This window comes from Bombus vancouverensis, chromosome 9, assembly GCF_051014615.1.
Source record: "Bombus vancouverensis nearcticus chromosome 9, iyBomVanc1_principal, whole genome shotgun sequence".
Classification (NCBI taxonomy): Eukaryota; Metazoa; Arthropoda; class Insecta; order Hymenoptera; family Apidae; genus Bombus; species Bombus vancouverensis.
In genome coordinates this window covers 13,746,182-13,765,026 of record NC_134919.1, presented here as the reverse complement: position 1 = coordinate 13,765,026, position 18,845 = coordinate 13,746,182, and the positions used below count along the sequence as shown (strand labels likewise).

At 41.1% G+C, this 18,845-nt stretch overlaps 3 protein-coding genes across 12 annotated transcripts in view; 1 reads left to right on the top strand and 2 right to left on the bottom strand.

The window, feature by feature from the left end:
- Nucleotides 1-8,764, bottom strand: part of LOC117163765 (uncharacterized) — an 18,986-nt gene extending 10,222 nt beyond the window's left edge. Inside the window, exons 1-3 of one of the 6 annotated variants that reach the window (XM_076621284.1) lie at nucleotides 8,583-8,764; nucleotides 8,324-8,421; nucleotides 6,446-6,633 (exon numbers count right to left, since the gene is read on the bottom strand). The gene's annotated coding sequence lies outside the window, so the exon portion shown is untranslated. Of the gene's footprint in view, nucleotides 1-3,800; nucleotides 3,969-4,761; nucleotides 4,926-6,445; nucleotides 8,422-8,582 lie in introns of those variants that run through there. The other 5 variants (XM_076621283.1, XM_033346425.2, XM_033346422.2 and 2 more) reach the window with 5 other exon arrangements.
- LOC117163764 (1-phosphatidylinositol 4,5-bisphosphate phosphodiesterase) lies at nucleotides 5,627-18,294 on the top strand. 5 transcript variants are annotated; one of them, XM_076621281.1, is made up of 20 exons: nucleotides 5,627-5,881; nucleotides 10,085-10,139; nucleotides 11,578-11,806; nucleotides 11,937-11,996; nucleotides 12,334-12,471; nucleotides 12,715-12,794; nucleotides 13,117-13,252; nucleotides 13,335-13,435; nucleotides 13,540-13,706; nucleotides 13,855-14,065; nucleotides 14,134-14,392; nucleotides 14,695-14,889; nucleotides 15,005-15,209; nucleotides 15,282-15,439; nucleotides 15,518-15,724; nucleotides 15,792-16,164; nucleotides 16,227-16,379; nucleotides 16,441-16,618; nucleotides 16,702-17,152; nucleotides 17,241-18,294. In XM_076621281.1, exons 3-20 carry the CDS (start codon nucleotides 11,636-11,638, stop codon nucleotides 17,307-17,309), a joined length of 3,312 nt encoding a protein of 1,103 aa, XP_076477396.1. In that variant the 5' UTR covers nucleotides 5,627-5,881; nucleotides 10,085-10,139; nucleotides 11,578-11,635; the 3' UTR covers nucleotides 17,310-18,294. The 5 variants fall into 5 exon arrangements, with proteins under 5 accessions (XP_076477396.1, XP_033202312.1, XP_033202310.1 ...); XM_033346421.2 differs by having other exon boundaries at nucleotides 14,695-14,895; XM_033346419.2 differs by having other exon boundaries at nucleotides 14,695-14,895; nucleotides 15,005-15,439.
- Nucleotides 18,234-18,845, bottom strand: LOC117163770 (uncharacterized). Its single transcript, XM_033346434.2, has 3 exons — nucleotides 18,834-18,845; nucleotides 18,504-18,756; nucleotides 18,234-18,444 (listed from the first exon to the last, which is right to left on the bottom strand). Exons 1-3 carry the CDS (start codon nucleotides 18,843-18,845, stop codon nucleotides 18,356-18,358), a joined length of 354 nt encoding a protein of 117 aa, XP_033202325.2. The 3' UTR covers nucleotides 18,234-18,355.

The following is an 18,845-nucleotide window of genomic DNA, read 5'->3' as shown; positions in this document are numbered from 1 at the left end:
TTTAGACAACGTTAGGGAAAATTTTCACGGTGTTTATCAGAGGTTCGTCCGTGGTAGATGCATCTCATGATCCATTCGGTAAGAGAATTTCCTGTGGGGTCGTGTTGCTCCGCCGCTGTTAACTTCGCCTCTGGGGAACGAATTTCTGTATGATGTGCCATGTATGCGTCCAATTTAAACAGCTACCGGTTACACATCTGTACGGTGCGCGTCGTTGCTTTTCTTACACGTCAGCCAACGAGGGTGCTTGCGCAATATCTAACGTTTAATAACGAATTAAATTCCGCAAACGAACGTTGTCGTCCTACCCTTGGGGCCATTTTAGAAAAACGTCGAATATCGATGAAAGCAGCGAGTGAAGACGCATTCGATCCGATCTTTCATTATCATCCGCGATGGCGTGAAACGACAGAAAAAATAGTGGGAGCTGAATAAAATCACCATGGTAATATATTCGCCAGAGATTTGTTCCGAAACGTGGCAGCATGTAATATAATATTCGATACAATAGAGTTAAACTGCTGTGAGTTCGATTCGTTCGTTCGTATTCGAGTCGAACAATACGTCTTCATCGAAGATTAAATTTGCTACTGACGGGTATGCATGTAACGTTATGAAAATAGTAGGACGGCGAGCAGAACAGCCATCACAATTTGCCGATTTAACTTTGAAATTGATTGACAAAAGTTACAAGTAATCGTGAATATCGTGCAGTTGCGTCGATTTTTTAAAAAAATTGTACGATTACTCAAACACCGTTCCCGGGTGAAATAGCAAATTAAAAGAAAGAAATGCTTTTACTTTGTCACGGTTGCACAAGTGTTTCCATTTTCCTTTACACCGACCCATTGCAAGATGCTAGTAATTACAAACGAAGGTATTGTGCCGTAGAATGAAGGAAGAAAGCAATTAAGTTAATACAGTAAATCCGATGATTAAACGAATGCGCCATCACTTACATGGTAGTAGTTAGTAGCTGGTCTAAATGACTCATTACACGTAGTAATAATTTTCTAAGGCTCATTTCGCGTGTCGTAGAAAGCCTGGGAGGTGTAGAACTTAATACGTTCAATCTTCTGTACTTAATGTCAAGCTCAAGACAAGCGGAGCACGGACAATCCGATTTCGTCGTACTTTACTTTTTATTCTTCTCGGTTCCATTAAAAGGTAATTTTGAACCAAATAGTATAGTTGGTCATTGGCGGTGTGGATCGATCGAAACGTGAAACGTTTCTAATAAAGTATTCAGAGAAATAATCGAATCGAAAGTTCTAAGGTTTGCCAGAAGTCTCGTAACTGACATGTCACTGGTTCATATCAGGAATGAGCAGGTCACTCGGTTTTACTCTCGGATCGAGTCATCAAGGAAGCAAAGCAATTACGAAATAGCTTCGTCTCTTTCCGAAACACGTTCCTCGAGGAAATGTACATGCGGATGCCAATGCAATGCATGTAACATGTGCACGTTACACGACGACACATGTCGCAGCAATGCGTCTCTACAAATTAAGATTCTTAAACAAACAGGTTAAACAAACAATATTGTTTGTTGAATTGAAAGTCAAGCCAAATTGATAAGGTTTCAAAAAATAAAATATATGTGCATAACGAGAATAAACTTATGGTCGAATGTGAGCTTGGCGAATTCTCTTACGTTTCGATCTCTTAAATAACCATTTCTGCTCGTTTTTTTGCTGACGTCCAAGCATCACGCGCGCGCGCGGATGTATGAATCCTCCGAAATTCTACATGCATATTTTGTAGTTGTATAATTCGCGTCACTCGCGCATACTCTACACCAGCGGTTGTTAACGTTCTTTTGTCTACCAGGAACCTCCTTTGAATAATCTTTTTTTGTCACGGACCCTCAGGACTTGACACAAAATTAAAATCCGTAATGTGCCAAATATGTATGTTTGAAACTGCTCAACGATATCTTCTCACTAAGGTTGAAACTGCATTAATAAACGAAGAAAATGCTCATCGACAATCTTTAAATTTTGAGAGAAGAGATTTACCAAAAATAAATAAATAAATAAATAAATACACGTACTAAACACTTTTTATGCAAATAATATAGTAATAACTTGCGTGTGTAAGGACTTTGTGACTCCCCGGAGGACCGTGAACCAGCAAGAACCGCTGCTCCATATCATTTGAAAATAACGCTTAAGGCTAAGAAGATTCGTCCGCAGGTGTAAACGAATCGTGTAAGAATGGATAAAGGAATGTATCGTTAATCCAGTAAGTGAATACAAGTGTACCGAATTTAATACATATACATACATGCGCACAGTTGCACCGCAAACATAGACGATGGTCAGTGACACTTTGTGTAACATCAAAGGGAGCTCGGAATGCGAGTTAATTTTGTAGCAGGGGAGGCCAGAATGAGGGTTAAGAGAAATAGACGAGAAGGAAGAGAGGGCGAGTCGAGTAGAATGAGCGAGCGAGTGAGAGAAACGAGAGACGGTACCGAAAAAGGGAACTGCCATCCATATTCAAAACGAGGGCTTACACCCTGCGGTCTGCCGAGTTAGCCGGTTTGTCTAAAAAAAGAAGCATGCTTATTTCTCAACGGTAGCGATGGTATGCTCACTCCTGCGATTTGCTTTCCATGTTACTCTCTCTTTCAAAACCGGTTTCTCCTCTATTTATTTCTAAACTTGGAAAATGTATTTCTAGACGATACGTTCTTCTTCACCTAAGACGAGTATGGTTAATTTGTCAGACACGCAGTAAAAAAAGGTTTTTTTTTAAATAAATAAATATTTTCAAATATATAGATCACAAGTTATATCGAAGAAAAGTAGTCGTTACGCGATACACTACATGTATGTCTGTATGTCGCTGGAAACTCGGCATAAGTAAGGAAGGAAAGAAAGAGAAGCAGGGGAAGATGGGTGAAAAATGAGAAAAAGGTAGAACACTTTTTGCATCTGCCTTTGGTCCTGTGCCCGACAGAGTTCATGCAGGAATGATCTAATACCTGCGTTAAATAGCAACATTTTTCATGCATCTCTGAGATACGTCGTGACCTACGACTGAATTTTTATGGCAACGACTTTCGCGGGATTAAACGCGTTTCCACGTCAGCCGGAATAAAATTTGTCAGCGCGCAAAGTTAACGAAGCACGTAGGAAGATCTTATTAGGATACTAATCGGACCGCGCACGTCACACAGAACAGGAGTTTCTTGAGTGTATGGATCTTGATCGCATATTCGGTCGCGCGTACGTGAGATTCCTATTGTTCTAGAGGGAAATTTCCTACAGTCGAAAAGCGGATTCAGATTTATGCGGAAACGTTTCTGAGTTACCGCGAATTCCTAGGGTGCCTAAATCGTTCGTTTGCTTCGAGATTAACCGAGTAACATCGATACACGACGTCTTTATGGAAAAATGAATTACGAGAGGATTGTCTTACAATCTGTAGTAAGTTATTTAGACGCCGTATAAAAACATCATCGAGTCGTTCTGCCGTTTAATTCTCTCTGGGATTACGGACACTGCGTTTGAGCGTACTTCCTCCGCAGGAAAAGGTACATCCTCCACAGGAAAAAGCTGCTACCTAACATTGGTTTATTTTTCAAGACTGCGACCGTCTCTCGTATCTAGCTTCGTTGCATGAAATTTCTGTGTAACTGAGAAACTGATTACTAGTCAGTCGTACTGCAAACAAACGCATCGATAAGAGACATATTGATCAAAACGCGCAAAGAAGGTGATTTGTCATTCTATTCGACGTATGGACTCTTCCCGGACAAATAGGAATGGTCCATCGAAAGAAATTGTTCAAACCTGTATCGACCTCTAAAGTGGGAACGGCCAAGTAAAAGATTCCTCCACGTCATCGTCCAAAGCGATCAAAGGGATTTTCGGTCGACCAAACCAATACGAATCGTAAAGCCAAGTCCATTCATCTTCGTATACTGAGCGATCGATGTTACTTGGACATTTCTCGTCGTTACCGCGCTGATACGATATCTCGTTTCATAATTCACGTGAATTCGTTCTTATCGACGCCTGATTTCTGATATCGAATACCGACGTTTACTCGAGCCAAGCTTCACAGAGAGCGCGCCGATGTTATCCAGCAGCAATTGCGGGTTTTCGTCGTTTTCCAGCGTACACTCGCCCGATAACCGTTGTAAATGCTTTTCACCTTTCGTCGGTTTATCCATCGCGTCTCGTCGTCTTAACTCGATACGATTCGATACAACTTTGACTCGCTACTAGGTAACGAGGATAAAGGATAGTTTCGTATATAGGGCTAAAAGGTTTTAGTGACAAAGTTTCCCATTCTATTAAGGTACACAACGAAGCACGTCGAAGCATTCTGTTGTACGTCAAAAAATTAGGAAACGCGAAGTTAGTTTCTCCAGTAAACAGATTTTCGTTTGAACGAACAAAGTTGCGTCGTTCCAGCACAAGTAGCAAGTTTTAGCTTTGTTAATGAACGAAATTGGTATTCCAGATGTCAACTTTCTCGATAACTGTATACATAATCCATAATGAAAGAAGAAGAAATGCTGGATCGTGATACGACGACCGATCGTCATAATTGATTGGAAAAACGAGACACATGTATAATCGGTTAACTAATTGTCTCGTAACAATTACGCATATTTTTGGATGTTACTACTTGAAGAATATGCTTCTAAACGCGTAATTGAGGAAGCGACATTTCGCTTTTTATCAACGACGATTATCAGTGACAAAAGAGAAGGTGAAAAGTAAGCATTTGATCTTTCGCTCCAGATACTTGGTTAATACAACGCGTTCCTATTTTATTTCTGTTACAGTGGCTGTAGATCAGAGTGGCAGGTATATTTACATATGATCTGTCTCCAGGTATAGATAGCTGTCTTCGTTTTATTCACCAGAAAGGTATTTATATCCTCTGATTCACACTCCCATTATTTGCTGGAATATATTTGAGGATTTTATAGAAACGTAGAATATATAATGTGAAGATCTTTCACACCCGAACGAACGTTTCACCGTAGCCTTACAAATTTATATAATGCTATTCAATGTTGATAATAAGAAGAATTACTTGACCCGTAAAACCGCAAGATCTTCATACACAGAGATCCTAATTCTGATTAACCGTGGCCCGAATCCGAACGCAGAAATCCATGAAATTAAATAAGAAGCTTATTCGATTTCAAATAATTTCGAATATTAATTTTCCAAAAAACCAACTTGTATGCTTTCTCGCTTTCCAATTAGAATTATACAAATATTCAGACTAACCAATCGTTATCTACACGCAGATTCTATATACATTTCAAGAAGTGTTTCCATTTCAAAAAGTATTTCACGATTTCGTTGCCCTGTCTCGAAGTAGAATCGCACCGTTCCTACTCGGACACAAATACATTTACGTATTCACCGATGTGATAACAGTAGCAACGAAATCGAATATTTCTTGGGCGTAATGCGATACCAGCGGAATCGCTCCTTTCATTTCATTTCGTGACAATTTATTGCACGAAATAGTTGCCGTGCAATTCGAAAGGCAGGTACCGTTTTTACTAACCGAGTAAAAGCGAAGACAGAGCGGCAAGCTGTGTCACGGCGGCACATGCGCGCAGGAGAAAAGGACGGTATCGAGCCAGGCTAGTTGCTTGCCCGTCAACAGACGGTGTCGCACCGTCAGTTTCTTCCGCCGCGCCTGAAAGGCGTTCAGTGTCGAGTCGAAGAAACGCGCGCTTCTTCTGTAAAGTTCGTTGGTTTTTTTTTTTATTTTTTCGTAAGTAGAGAAATCGAGTGCGTGAACACTCGAGTGTGCAGACCGGTGCAAGAGGAATCGTGATAGAATGTAATCGAATCGCCATGGGACTGTTGCCATCAGTCAGCCGGTAATTTCGCACACGGTAAGGCAAGACACCTTACAGAAATTTCGTTCACGGCATAGTACGCCCATGTGTGATTGTGAACACTCGCGCGCGCGCCTCTGTATATGTGTGTGCGCGCGCTCGACATCGTACACGACCGTTCATGGTTACTGCACGTCACAGGCACATTGCGTTTCATCCGGAACCTTGGACGCTTGCTAACCGTATAAACTATCGGTCGACGTTTTATAAATTTATGTAGAATCGAATGCTAGAGAATCGTCGAGCGTGGCATAGACGTAATTGACGATTCACAGACCTAGATGTGTATTCGATTTCGCAGCGAACGAACGTGTCGAATTTGTATGGAAGCTGTATACGATTCGATCAATTCGTTTCGTTCATTTCGCTCGAGACGTAATTGAAACGTTGTCGCAATAAACGGGATTTTGTCAATTGGATAACCGCTAACACAGAGCGTCATTTACGAGATACACGCGCGTTCGTCAACCGCCAGTTATCTCAAACTATGTACTTTCTTTTCTTTCTTCTTTCTCCTTACTTTTTCTATTTTTTTTATTCCTTTTTTTTGTTTCCAATCACCTCATCTCTCTCGTTTCCTATTGCTCTCTTCATCTGAACGCTCCTCTGTCTCCCTTCCTCCTTCTCTTCGCCATCGGTCCTGCTTCTGTTTGTCTTCCCCGTGCGTTTACGTACCGCTCATGCGTGCTGACCCACGAGCATTACATTCCGTGCGTTTCGCTTGTGACTTGTTTCGTGAGCGCACATTCCTAGAAAGTAAAACACATAGCCAGATAAACGTATCGTAGCAAGTGGCAAGCGTGACGAGTGCACGATTTGCTAATTGATAGCTGCGTCGTGCGAGCAACGTACGATAAGACGTTAGGTAAGAATGTAAAAGAGGAAAAACGGCAAGGACTCGCACGACCCTGATTGTAGATCTCCGGAGGGATTTTCGAGGTCAAGGGAATCAGAAGCGTGGTAGAGAAATGGTTAGGCAAATGCACAACCTTCCATGGAATGAGTTTGCCGAGAAACATCACATCCATTACAAGATATTGCCTCCTAGTCGGTCCCTTCGGCCACCTTACCATCCTCGATATTAGCTTGTCACCCACCATCAAGCACTTTATCTGCTTCTCTCCCCCTTCCTGCTCCTTTTTTCCTGACTTCTGACCTTCTCGCTGGAGGGGATTGGGCTTTACACGAGTATAGAAAATAGCCGCTTTGGATATTACGCTTGTTAGGCGCGAGGAAATGTAATTGCCGTCCTTCGCGGATATCTTCGTCGTGACCGATACCTCAGCTTCGCCTTCTTTTCGCAGATAATCGCGTCATGGTTTATCGAGGTATTTTATTCTATTGTTTGGAAGTGTTTGGTTTATAAATATCCACGTGATATCGACCGTACTTGTTAACGAAACACAAACGCGTAGCATCGTTGACGTAGACTATAGACGATTAAAGGTCCTACAACTTGTAAATATTTATATAATAACTTTTCGAGAAAAAATTCCAAATTTCACAAGGCCCGTAAACTTCGCAATAACTTGCTAACGAATCATAGATTTTTCTACGCAGAAATAACCAAATTAGAACTGTGTGTCTATGAGTTTATGAGGTACCAGCGTCTACAACGAATAAACTGCGAAATAGTTGGAATTGAAGGCTGAAAGAATCGCGAGATCTCTTCCATTACTCTCGCTCAATACGGGTCATGACCCTCATTTATTTCCATTCTTCTTGAGGAGACCGGCCAACGTATTAAGCGATTGAGCGGTCAATGTCGCGCCTGCTCAACTCATCCTTCACCGGAAGTTATGTAATTACCGATCCACAAGCGGTAATTGAACCACTGTCACTTGTCGATTAATCTGGGGCGTGAAGAAATTCTCGCTGGCCATTCTCTGTGTAATCGCCTATGCTCCAAATCCAAGTAACACCGGTATTCGTCGGCTGTGCAAATATTTTTTCACCATGTTCCACTTATCAAAGTGCAAACGTTTACCTTGTATTTACGAACGTGTGTACGTAACATGTAATGGCTAGTTCAGAGATAATGCCGTATTTTAAAAGCCTGGCGTGAGAAGCCGAGGGATGAAGCCGTGGAAACATCAAACTGATAGAACACACGCGTCTAGTCTGTTGCTTCCGATTTCTATTCATTCGCAGGAAGCTTTTATCGTACAATAATTTCATTCAGTGTGCGCGAGTTCAGGGTGAAGGCGTTACGTGATATTGCATAAGCGTGTAACGCACATAACTTGGATCTTTCATGATTCAACGAGATTGCTCGCACGATACATAACTTGTTTAATGGCTTTCGTTCGTGCGCCTCTTAAAATTAACACTCGCAGATTGTAATAAAACAATGTTATTTATATCAGCAATACCACTTCACTCCACAGAAGGTCGAAGTTTCCTTCGTCTCGAATAACTTTAATCGTGTTTGCTCATTACCTTTTTAAATACACTTAAAACTGAACGATGGACTTGGTATTATCGGAAGAATGGGATTATTAGAGTTAACAGGCTTGCACGTAGTTGAATGTTTGAACCTGTAAATGATATGTTAATCAAATACAATGAAAAAGTTACTATGGAGAAGTTTTACGATCGGCCGTTTCAGCAATGCCGTAGACTATCAACAAAGACGCGAGATATTACGGCATTCTACGTTCTTCCGCTTCCACGACCAAAATACTCGATCACCACTTACCATTAAGTAAACTGAAGAGAATCGCGCGCTTATGATACTACGTTACATCTGCCCCTTCCTTGGAATTCGTTTACTGTCAGGCGCCAGAAACGTTTTCATCGTGCCAAGGAAAAGAAGCCCGGCACGAGCCGCACTCCTACATTATTTTCGTAACGCTCCTCTGTTTACGCACCGTCTCCGTATATATGTACTACAACCGGTTTATACAGAGGTATACGGTGTAGTGGTGAGTCGAGCGTGGGGGAAATAAAATAAAACAACTACGACTATAACTATACGAACGAATTCTCTGTATCGGCTCGCGCAATTTCTTCAAGTTTCATCGATTAAACCTTCGATGCATTACTAGTTCTTAGAAATTACATTGCAATTGCGAAACGTTCAACGTTTTTTTCTTTTTTTTAAGTATAATTAATGATTAGCGATGTGACGATGAATATATGAGTAAGTGTTATTCCTCTAACGATATTGAAAGAAACCAGCATCAGCTTTGGCCTTTCTTTGAATATTTATAGTCAAGTATATCGTTTTTTATTGTAAGTAGGGTCAGACTAGAGAACGTTCTGAAAATTCTAACACTCGGATATTTAGTTACGTTTCCTTAACAGTCTTCTTCGCTTTTATTTTCTTTTGTATTTCGCCGGCCTTTGTTGTACTCACATTTGGTTTCATTGTACATAGTCATTGTTGCTTCTTCTTTGAGGTATGTAAGGAATGTCTAGAGATTTAGGGTTCAGCTTTATTTTTAAACGAATACAGAGCTACGCAGGAATAATATACAAACGTATCGCGAAGGCATTTTTGTACGCATAGTACTCAATATAAATGCCAGACGTCATTAGCTGACTTTTACAAAACTTCCTTTTGCGTCAATTAAGATAATGTTCGATAAAACGGGGCGGGATATCCGTAGACGATAGAGACATTGATAGGTGCTCGACCTTTCTCGTTCGCGAATGATAAATCCAGTTACCGAATGATAGTCAGTGTTGCACGAGCGATAAACGTTTTATTAATTGCACTTCGTTAGCACTGCGTTTCTGTAATATTCAACGTCAACATCGGAGTTTTATGCGACAATAGCAATAGTAAATCTCGATAGTAAGCGATTTAAGCGATAGTAAGTACCGAACACACTATCTGCGATTTTTCTCCTCCCAGGCAAAACTAAAATTGAGATGAGATATCGTATGTTGCATTTAATTTAGTATCGAGCGATGTTAGTTCAACTTTCGTCCATAAATACTTCGCACGTTTCCACGAATCTGATGTATCAAAGATCGAATGAAACATGCACAGCTTTGTATTGACCGGAAACAGGATAACAGTTAAAGAAAAACGATGTTTGACAGCGACGTGAAATATCCACCAAAGTTTGATTATAAAGTTCCGTGAAATCAATTTGTATACCGATTGCTATGTATAGAATCTTAGACTTTGACTCTTTCTTTGAGATATGCGAAACTGCATTTACCAAATTTATTCGATTTTTCTTGTCGTAGGTGTAGCAGAAAACTAAGATGTGCAAGCCAGCCAGGAAGAAACGTTCTTAACGTCGTAAGTGATCTATATCGTCTTATTGCGTTGTTTGTTCCGTGCTTCGATGTCGTCCACAAAAGATAAAACTTTAGTATCCATTTACAGCGGGTTCTTTTGTATCGCCCGGGTGCTAGCAAACATGAATTTTAATCACCTAGAAGATAATAAGAGCCATCTCTGAACTCGTGAAACATAGCCAATCGTTCAGGATACATTTCCTGATACAGAGGCCGTGGTGTATTCTAGTATCGTTCTATTTTCACCTAGCCGTTTCTGTCTATGGTTCGTCCTACTTTGTAGCCAGGGAATAAAGGTCAATCAGTGCAACGATGCCAGTAAATCCTTTGCGCTTCGATACAATATCGACCGTTCGAAAAAACAGAAAACCTCACGGTTATGTAGCGTAACTTGTGCCGTGATTTCAAAAGCGGTCCATTTCGAATGGCCTTTGCTAAACGATCTAACATCCTCTATCCGAGCTATCGGTTCGACCGATCCGATCGTATTTCATTCCATCGTGAGAAGAACAAAGAAGACGTTTCCGAACAGATGTTGGTAATATAAATGCATAAGATGCAAATTTTCCAATGTACATACAAGAAAAATGGGTTGAGAAATTCGGTTAACTCTGTCCCTGGAGAGAGCAGCCAGCATTCGAAGCTGAGAAAATGCCGTTAAAGTTAGCATGAATCGTGTTTCCGAAGTCGATAGTAACAAAACTGATGTTCTCGTAGATTTTGCGGTGTCGCGATGCTCGATTTGTCCGCAAAGATGATTCCCTATCAAACGAGATTTCGCCATTAGAAAGCCAACTAACGTTGGATGTTTCACGTTGAACGGAGCTTCCCGTAACCAGATCAACGTTTAATTGGATTTTGATGCAGGTAAAAGGGGCCAAAGCACGTATTGCGTTCATTCTCTCGGAGGTTAACACTCAATTGAGGTTGGGAGAATACTATTAAGGCAAGGGGCACACTACGTATACGCGAGTTAATCGAACCAACGTATCGATTGGCGCTCCATGTGTAATGCCGCACGTTTTAAATAAATGAACAGCATCAAAGAGTAACCGCACAGATCGTTTCGTATTCCACGGCGCGCGGCCGACTTTCGTAATCTTTGGGAGCTTTCGTAACCTTTCGGAATCGGTAATGAGCTAGTGCGATGGAAACGACACGGCGGACCTTGCAGTTTGTTAAAATTACCGTGATTAGTAATTTCAGGCAATTTCATACCGAAGTCCACGTGGTTAGACGAACTTAATAGTAATTTAATAATTACATTGAGTGAACAAAATCTACAGATCTGTTACACTCGAAAAGTGTTTTATCTCTTGCGAGTAGATACGATCGGGAATCCTTTCTTTCGAGGCTTGCAAACGAATGAAACGTAGGATGGTGATAAGCTGTGTCACAATTTCAGAATTGTTTAATAAAACTGTTTAAACCGTTAATAGGAATTGGACGAAACCTGACGTGTGTGCAACTTGACACGGTCAAATTGGTGCAAAAAAGATGACGAAAAGGTTCGAGTTCAATTGGCAGATCGAGGTACCGCTAGCGCTTCGTCAGGGATGCGTGTTCGATCGGTGGTCAGAGGAAAAGGACAACACGGAGCTCGAATTAAACTGCATGTTTAAGGTCGATGAATATGGGTTTTTTATCTATTGGCAAAGCGAAGGAAAGGTGAGTGCACTTTCCTCTTATATCCTGAACAGAGACTGTATCTCTTTCGTTGCAACGCGTTGTATGGAAAATTGAAATGCGAGTATATTATCTAATTATTCCAGTGAGTCATATTTTATTTTATGTATAGGACGGAGATGTGATAGAGTTGTGCCAAGTGAGCGATATACGCGCCGGTGGATTACCAAAGGTAAAAATGTCTTTCCCTTTGAGCAACGTGAATGTTAGAGACAAAAAAAAAAAAGGAAACTGTATCATATCTGGATTTTTAAAAATCTATTTGACGAGTGCAACTGCATGTAACAATCGATGCACTAGTGGTGCGAACGTTTGCGATTCATTTCAAGGGTTTACAAGTGTTTTGATATTTCGATATTTGGGATGTTCCACGTAGAAACACGTCTGATATGATGTCCTCTTAAGAAAAAGCAGCAATGGGATACTCGATCGACGTTTTTTTTATATATATTTTATTTAAGCTCCAGACCGAGTAAACTATTTGAAGATCATTCTCTAATTTTATTCAGGATCCAAAATTGTACGACAAGCTTCTCACGAAACACGGAGAGCAGTTAGAGGAGAAATGTTTAACCATCTGTTCAGGCGTAGATTATACCAATATTAATTACCAGCATGTCGTCTGTCCGGATCCAGCAACGGCTAAGGTAAATTTACTCGATATATAATCTCGTCTGTTTGATCATTCTTCTGAAAAATTAGTAAACGAAGTAAATCGACCTGTAAATTATCGAATACTTGGTAGTGATAAGATTACTCCGTGCGACATTCGTCAAATTAGAAAAAAAGGGCGTATTTAAATCGATCATGAAAAAAAACTTTCCAATCCATTGGTTAAGCAATTATTATCATAATCAATAAGCCCACGTGTTTGCTGTGTCCTATGACAGATATGGCTGGATGGCGTACGATCGATTACGCACAACGTGAAAGCCAACAACGTTTGCCCGCTTACGTGCTTGAAGAAACAGTGAGTTTACTAATGCAATTACACCTACACAATTGATCGTAAATATGATCGCCATGAAATAATTGGCCAGGAACAATTTCCGGTGGCAGACTATTTATTCGCGATATTGATTTTAGACTTTTCCATCCCAAGTTCCACCGTGAAAACTTTTGTTATATCCGACTTTGCATGTTGAAACTTGCATCGAGTAAGAGAGTGTAAACACGAGATATTCTTACTTCGAGAAAAGAAAACGTTTCGTGATTTCGTGCTTTTTCGAATATAAACGAGAAAGTTACGCGGAACATTGTTGAAAAGTAAAGCCTTCCTTGCCATGTTCCAGCTGGATGCGGCTTAGAATGTTGATCGATCCAAATGGAAAAGTTCCGGTGAAAGTGGTCGCAAGAACTTTCGCATCTGGAAAAACGGAAAAGCTTGTTTATCAGTGCCTCGCCGATTTAGGCCTATCTAGCGGGAAGGTATTTACAAATAAATTACTTGCACACAACGTGCAGAAAATCCTGTGGTACGTTTATTAAAACTCTGATTACGACTTCGTAGAACGATGTCATCGAACCAGAGGATTTCACGTTCGACGCATTCTACGCGCTCTACCACAAAATTTGCCCGAGGAATGACATAGAGGAATTGTTTCAATCCATGTAAGTGCAGGAAGTATAATTTTCGTACGTCATATTTCCGCTATTCGAGATTGATTCGTTAATATACGCAGAAACGATGGTTTATTTGCATTGAATATTCTCAGCACCCAGGGCAAAGCGGACACAATCAATTTGGAACAACTGGTCACGTTTCTAAACGAGAAGCAACGGGATCCAACTTTGAACGAGATCTTATATCCGCTGTACGACGAGAAGAGGGCGTCAGAGATTATAAACGATTACGAACAAAACGAAATAGCGCGAAATCAAAGTAAGATTTTTAATCAATGTATCATAATATCTTGCTTTCAAAATTTCGTAGCCTTCTCCGCTAAATTTTAATCGTCGATCGGCTACGTGTTCGAGTTAGTTTGTACCTGCGAAATGCCATCCTTTCAGAAGCAATCACGTCCTTTCAGAAACGATGACGAAAGATGGTTTTATAAGGTATCTGATGTCCGATGAGAACGCGCCTGTTTTCTTGGACAGGCTGGACGTCTACATGGATATGGACCAACCATTGGCTCATTATTACATTAACTCGAGTCACAATACGTATCTGAGTGGTCGACAATTTGGTGGCAAAAGCAGCGTTGAGATGTACAGACAAGTGTTGTTAGCTGGTTGTAGGTAAGGTTAACGAGAGTAAAAGTTACTCTACCCAGATATATTAGAACGTAGCGTTGTTCCTCTCGAAGGTGCGTCGAATTGGATTGTTGGGATGGCAAAGGCGAGGACGAGGAACCGATAATTACACACGGCAAAGCTATGTGCACCGACATTCTCTTCAGAGATGTTATTTACGCAGTTCGAGACACTGCGTTCGTCACATCGGAATATCCGGTTATTCTTAGCTTCGAAAACCACTGCAGCAAGAAGCAACAATACAAACTGGCGAAGTACTGCGACGAAATTCTAGGAGACCTGCTTCTCAAGGAGCCTCTCAAAGAATTTCCCGTGAGTTTTGCTCGTCGGTCTCCAATATCTTACGATAGTTGCTTCGACGGCGAAATGTTTCATCGATTCTCGCGATAAAAAATTAAATACGTCAATCGAAATCGCGAATTCTATCGATAGACAAGAATAACATGCTCCCACTCATTGTTATCGGAGGTTATCTCTGCTGTTCGGTACAATATGTTCGAGTACTCGTGATTAAATTACATAGGCATGTTTTAAGAGATAGAAACTACACACGCAAGATCAGATATGGAACCAGAAAGAGATATTATATATTGATATATGGTTTGATAAAACAGCTAGAACCAGGGATGCCCCTACCACCGCCCAGCATGCTCAAACGTAAAATTCTTATAAAGAATAAACGTTTGAAACCCGAGGTGGAGAAGCACGAGTTGGAATTATTTCGGCAAGGTCAATTTGTCATCGAGGACGAGGTCAAGGAAGATGCGAGCGCACCACCGTCTGTGGCAGCGGTCGTCGAGCAACAATCGGTAAAGGTAATTTTAACAACCTTGGCAAAACTATCAGCATGTAACTCGCAACATCCTCCTTCTATGTCGAGTAGAACGAAATGGTTTGCCGAAAGAAAAATCGCTTATTTTTCAGGAAGAAGTCTCGACAGCTGAGTCCGTGGCGTCGTCGACGACTGGTAACCAACAACAATCTAGTTCTAGCACAGGTTTGGGCGATACGCTGGAATTAGCGGTGGTTCAGCCGTATACCGGAAGTACAACAAATGTTCACCCATGGTTATCCTCTATGGTCAACTATGCTCAACCTATAAAATTCCCGGGCTTCGATATTGCCGAACGTAAGGCAAAGCTTTCCCTCAGTAACGCGCTTAAAAGAGAGAAAAGATTGATGTACGTGCCCTCTTGTACAGAAAAGAATATTCATCACAATATGTCTTCCTTCGCGGAAACCGCTGGCCTGAATTACTTGAAGACGCAAGCCATCGAGTTCGTCAATTATAACAAGCGTCAAATGAGCCGCATTTATCCGAAAGGCACTCGAGCGGATTCATCGAATTATATGCCACAGGTAATTTTTGCAACAAATAGATCGCGAACACAGATGGCCTTTTCACGTATCGTCCCAACGATCGATCATTGAAAATAGGTCTTCTGGAACGCTGGCTGTCAAATGGTGTCGTTAAATTTCCAAACCGCGGACTTGCCGATGCAGTTGAATCAGGGAAAATTCGAGTATAACGGTTCCTCTGGTTACCTACTGAAACCAGATTTCATGAGACGAGCCGATCGAAGTTTCGATCCTTTCGCGGAGAGCCCCGTGGATGGTGTAATAGCTACACAATGTAGCGTCCAGGTATTTCGCAATTCCATTCGTGTTGTAATTCGAAAACATTCGTGGTAATTTGCGTTCGTATTGGCAGGTAATCGCGGGTCAATTTTTATCCGATAAGAAAGTCGGAACGTACGTGGAAGTAGAAATGTACGGTCTACCGACAGATACGATTCGTAAAGAATTTCGGACAAGAGTAGTTCCAGCGAATGGCCTGAATCCCGTGTACAATGAAGAACCTTTTCTCTTTCGGAAAGTCGTCCTTCCCGATTTAGCAGCCTTGCGATTCGCGGTTTACGACGAATCCAACGGCAAGCTGCTAGGACAAAGAATCGTCCCATTAGACGGTCTACAATCAGGATATCGACATATATCTCTGCGAACCGAGGCAAACTTTCCCATGTCCTTGCCAATGCTGTTCTGTAATATCGAGATCAAGATTTACGTACCGGATGGCTACGAAGGTGAGCTTCGACGACGCTCTCGGTCGTTGGGCAGGTGATTTCATTCGAGTTTAATTTCACAGGATTTATGGACGCGCTCACGGCACCACGGGCCTACAAGAAACCTGAAAATGCGTCGCAAAATAAAATGCGTGGCCTTGGAATAGAAGAGAGCGACAGTAAAGGACATTCTGATTCCATGCCTGCTCATCACCGCGAAGTACCTAAACCGCGAGGTAAACGATTCAGACGATCCACGTTGAACATGCGTATTTACAGGCTCGTTTTTTTTCTCAGAGGAAATGAAATTCAACCCCATAACGGTGGAATTGTTGCGACAAGAAAAAGGATATCAAAAAGTACTGAGGAAACAGCAAAAGGAATTGGAATCCCTGAAGAAGAGGCACCAGAAAGAGAAACTCGCCGTCCAGAAACAACATTGTGCTGCGATAGAGAAGATCATCAAAGGAAAAAAGTATGAGCAATTCTTAGCGCTACCGGGCACTTTCGGACGAGAGATTCAGCTTTCTTCGTTTTCTTTGTTTCTTGTTTCAATAGCAAAGCGGAACTTTCGAGAGACCCGACCGTTCGTCGCGAGGTTTCCGAACAAACTGTTCAATGGTCTCGATTGGCGGATAGGCAACGACGCGAGGAACGTGACCTGGTACGTTCTCATCTGGAGGAACGACGGAATAGCTTGCGAAAATTATGCGTGGCTGCTCAACTGGCCCAGCAAAAGCAACTTACTGCACGACACGAGCGCGAGATCAAAGAGATGAACGCGAGACAAGCGAGACTCTCGGTAGAAAGTATGAGGGAAGTGATGAACGATAAAACGTTGAAGACTCGGGGAATCAAGGAGGGTCGGCTTAGAGAAAAACAGCAGAACAACACGAAAAAATTTATGGAAGAGAGAAGAATCGCACAACTGATTCAAAATAGGGAAAAAGAGAAGTTGAAACTCATTCATGAGAAACAACTAGAGGAATTGCAGAAAGACATGAATGCGGTAAATGAAATATCTTTTGCCTTGTACTAGTCCAGAAAATGCCATCACGTAAATTGTATTAGGTATGTATTTGAATAACGTATTTTAGGTTATGGATATGTACAACAACGAGGAAATGGAATACGAGTTGGGTCCTAAAACCGAATGCTACGTGTGATGGCCGATAGATTGACTAAGAAAGTTGGGAAAAAGTTGAGGTGCTGCTGTATTCGGAGAATCCGCTCTTAACGTTAATTACAACTGGAATTGGGATCAAGCCTCGTTAGCTATCGTTCTCAGTATGCTGAGAACCGGAAGCAACAGACAAACCGCGTTATTCGTACTCTAGTTCATTCTCCTGAATATTTTTTTATAAGAGAAACATCTTGTAACTTCATACTCTCCGTCGTCGCACGAGCAAGTACCTAGACTAAATAAGGGAGTCAATAAAAACTAAAATGATCTAGTCAAGTTCTTATATTAATAAGTATATATATTATATATATATTATATATTTATTATACATATTATAAGATATAAATGAGAAACGGATCACACATGTCGAGCGTGTCGTGTGATTCGTCGATTTCAATATTTTTCGATTGTTAACGCTATTATTGAATTCTATCGTACCGGGTGCGTGAGGAAAGTGAGCGACTGTACGAGCGCGTGTATTTCATGCCTAATGCCAAAAGGAATTTGCCACCACCGTGACGATTCTTTCGCTATATTTTACTTCAAACAATGCTTTTACGGTCGGACATAGTTGATAGATTATACGCCAGTGGTGGTGTCACTGGTGTCATCCGCCGCGATTAGAGTATTAGCGTCCTAACTGTCAAATGATCTTGATTCATGATCGAGCAGGTACTCGTTTTTGGAGGATACGTTCATTTTCTCCTATCTCGAAGGAGTATCCTCGTATGTATGGTCCAAAGTCGTAACGTCATGAGCCAAAATAGTATTGTACATAAAAAAAAAAAAAGAAAATCGAACAAAAGAAGAGCCTAGCATAATAATTACCCCGTCGTTGTTTTCTTTCTAATAATGTTATTTACACAAATTATTATATTAACCTATATTATCCTATATATCGTTCAATATATATTATATATATATTGAATATAAAGGAACAAGGAGAAATAAAGAGATTGCTAGCTCGATCCGTTTGCAGCATTAATTATATTCGATATACATCAGATCAACGTAAACTTGATAAAACTTTTATAACTGATAATCGTAATTAATCGCATGGTTAAATCGATCATAATGCCGAGGAACTGCGTCTTGGCCTCTAAATTCTTCGAACGGAACTGAAAAACGAAAGATTTACTAATAACTTTGGAAATGATTAACAATACTCTCGCGTTACCTCTTGTGAGATGATGAACAAAATTTGCTCGGCCACCGATGGGAGTTCGATGATCGTAAAACTCGTTTCCTATAGCTGCGTTCCCTTCGTGCGCTCTATAGTTTCCAAAAAATGGCCCATCATCGTGGTTATTCACCGACTCAGTTTGATAATTACGATTCGGATAAATGTCTTGAAAATTCGGAAAATATGGTTGCTCGGTTACTCTGGGTATTCTTGCCGCTTCGCAAACGACAACGATCGCGAGACACAACTGCAACAGAGAAGTCACGCATCTAACGAATCAAATTTTATCCAAGTCACGAAACTAATATCACTCGTCTTACTTACGTAGTATCTCAT

Excerpts from the sequence above, each read along its gene's own strand:
- LOC117163770 (XM_033346434.2), bottom strand. Across the intron at positions 18,445-18,503 it reads TGTTCATCATCTCACAAGAG|TTCCGTTCGAAGAATTTAGA; the intron begins GTAACGCGAGAG and ends TTCGTTTTTCAG.
- LOC117163764 (XM_033346420.2), top strand. The coding sequence starts at position 11,636 with ATGACGAAAAGGTTCGAGTTCAATTGGCAGATCGAGGTACCGCTAGCG. Across the intron at positions 12,472-12,714 it reads CGGATCCAGCAACGGCTAAG|ATATGGCTGGATGGCGTACG; the intron begins GTAAATTTACTC and ends GTCCTATGACAG. Across the intron at positions 16,619-16,701 it reads AAGATCATCAAAGGAAAAAA|CAAAGCGGAACTTTCGAGAG; the intron begins GTATGAGCAATT and ends TTGTTTCAATAG.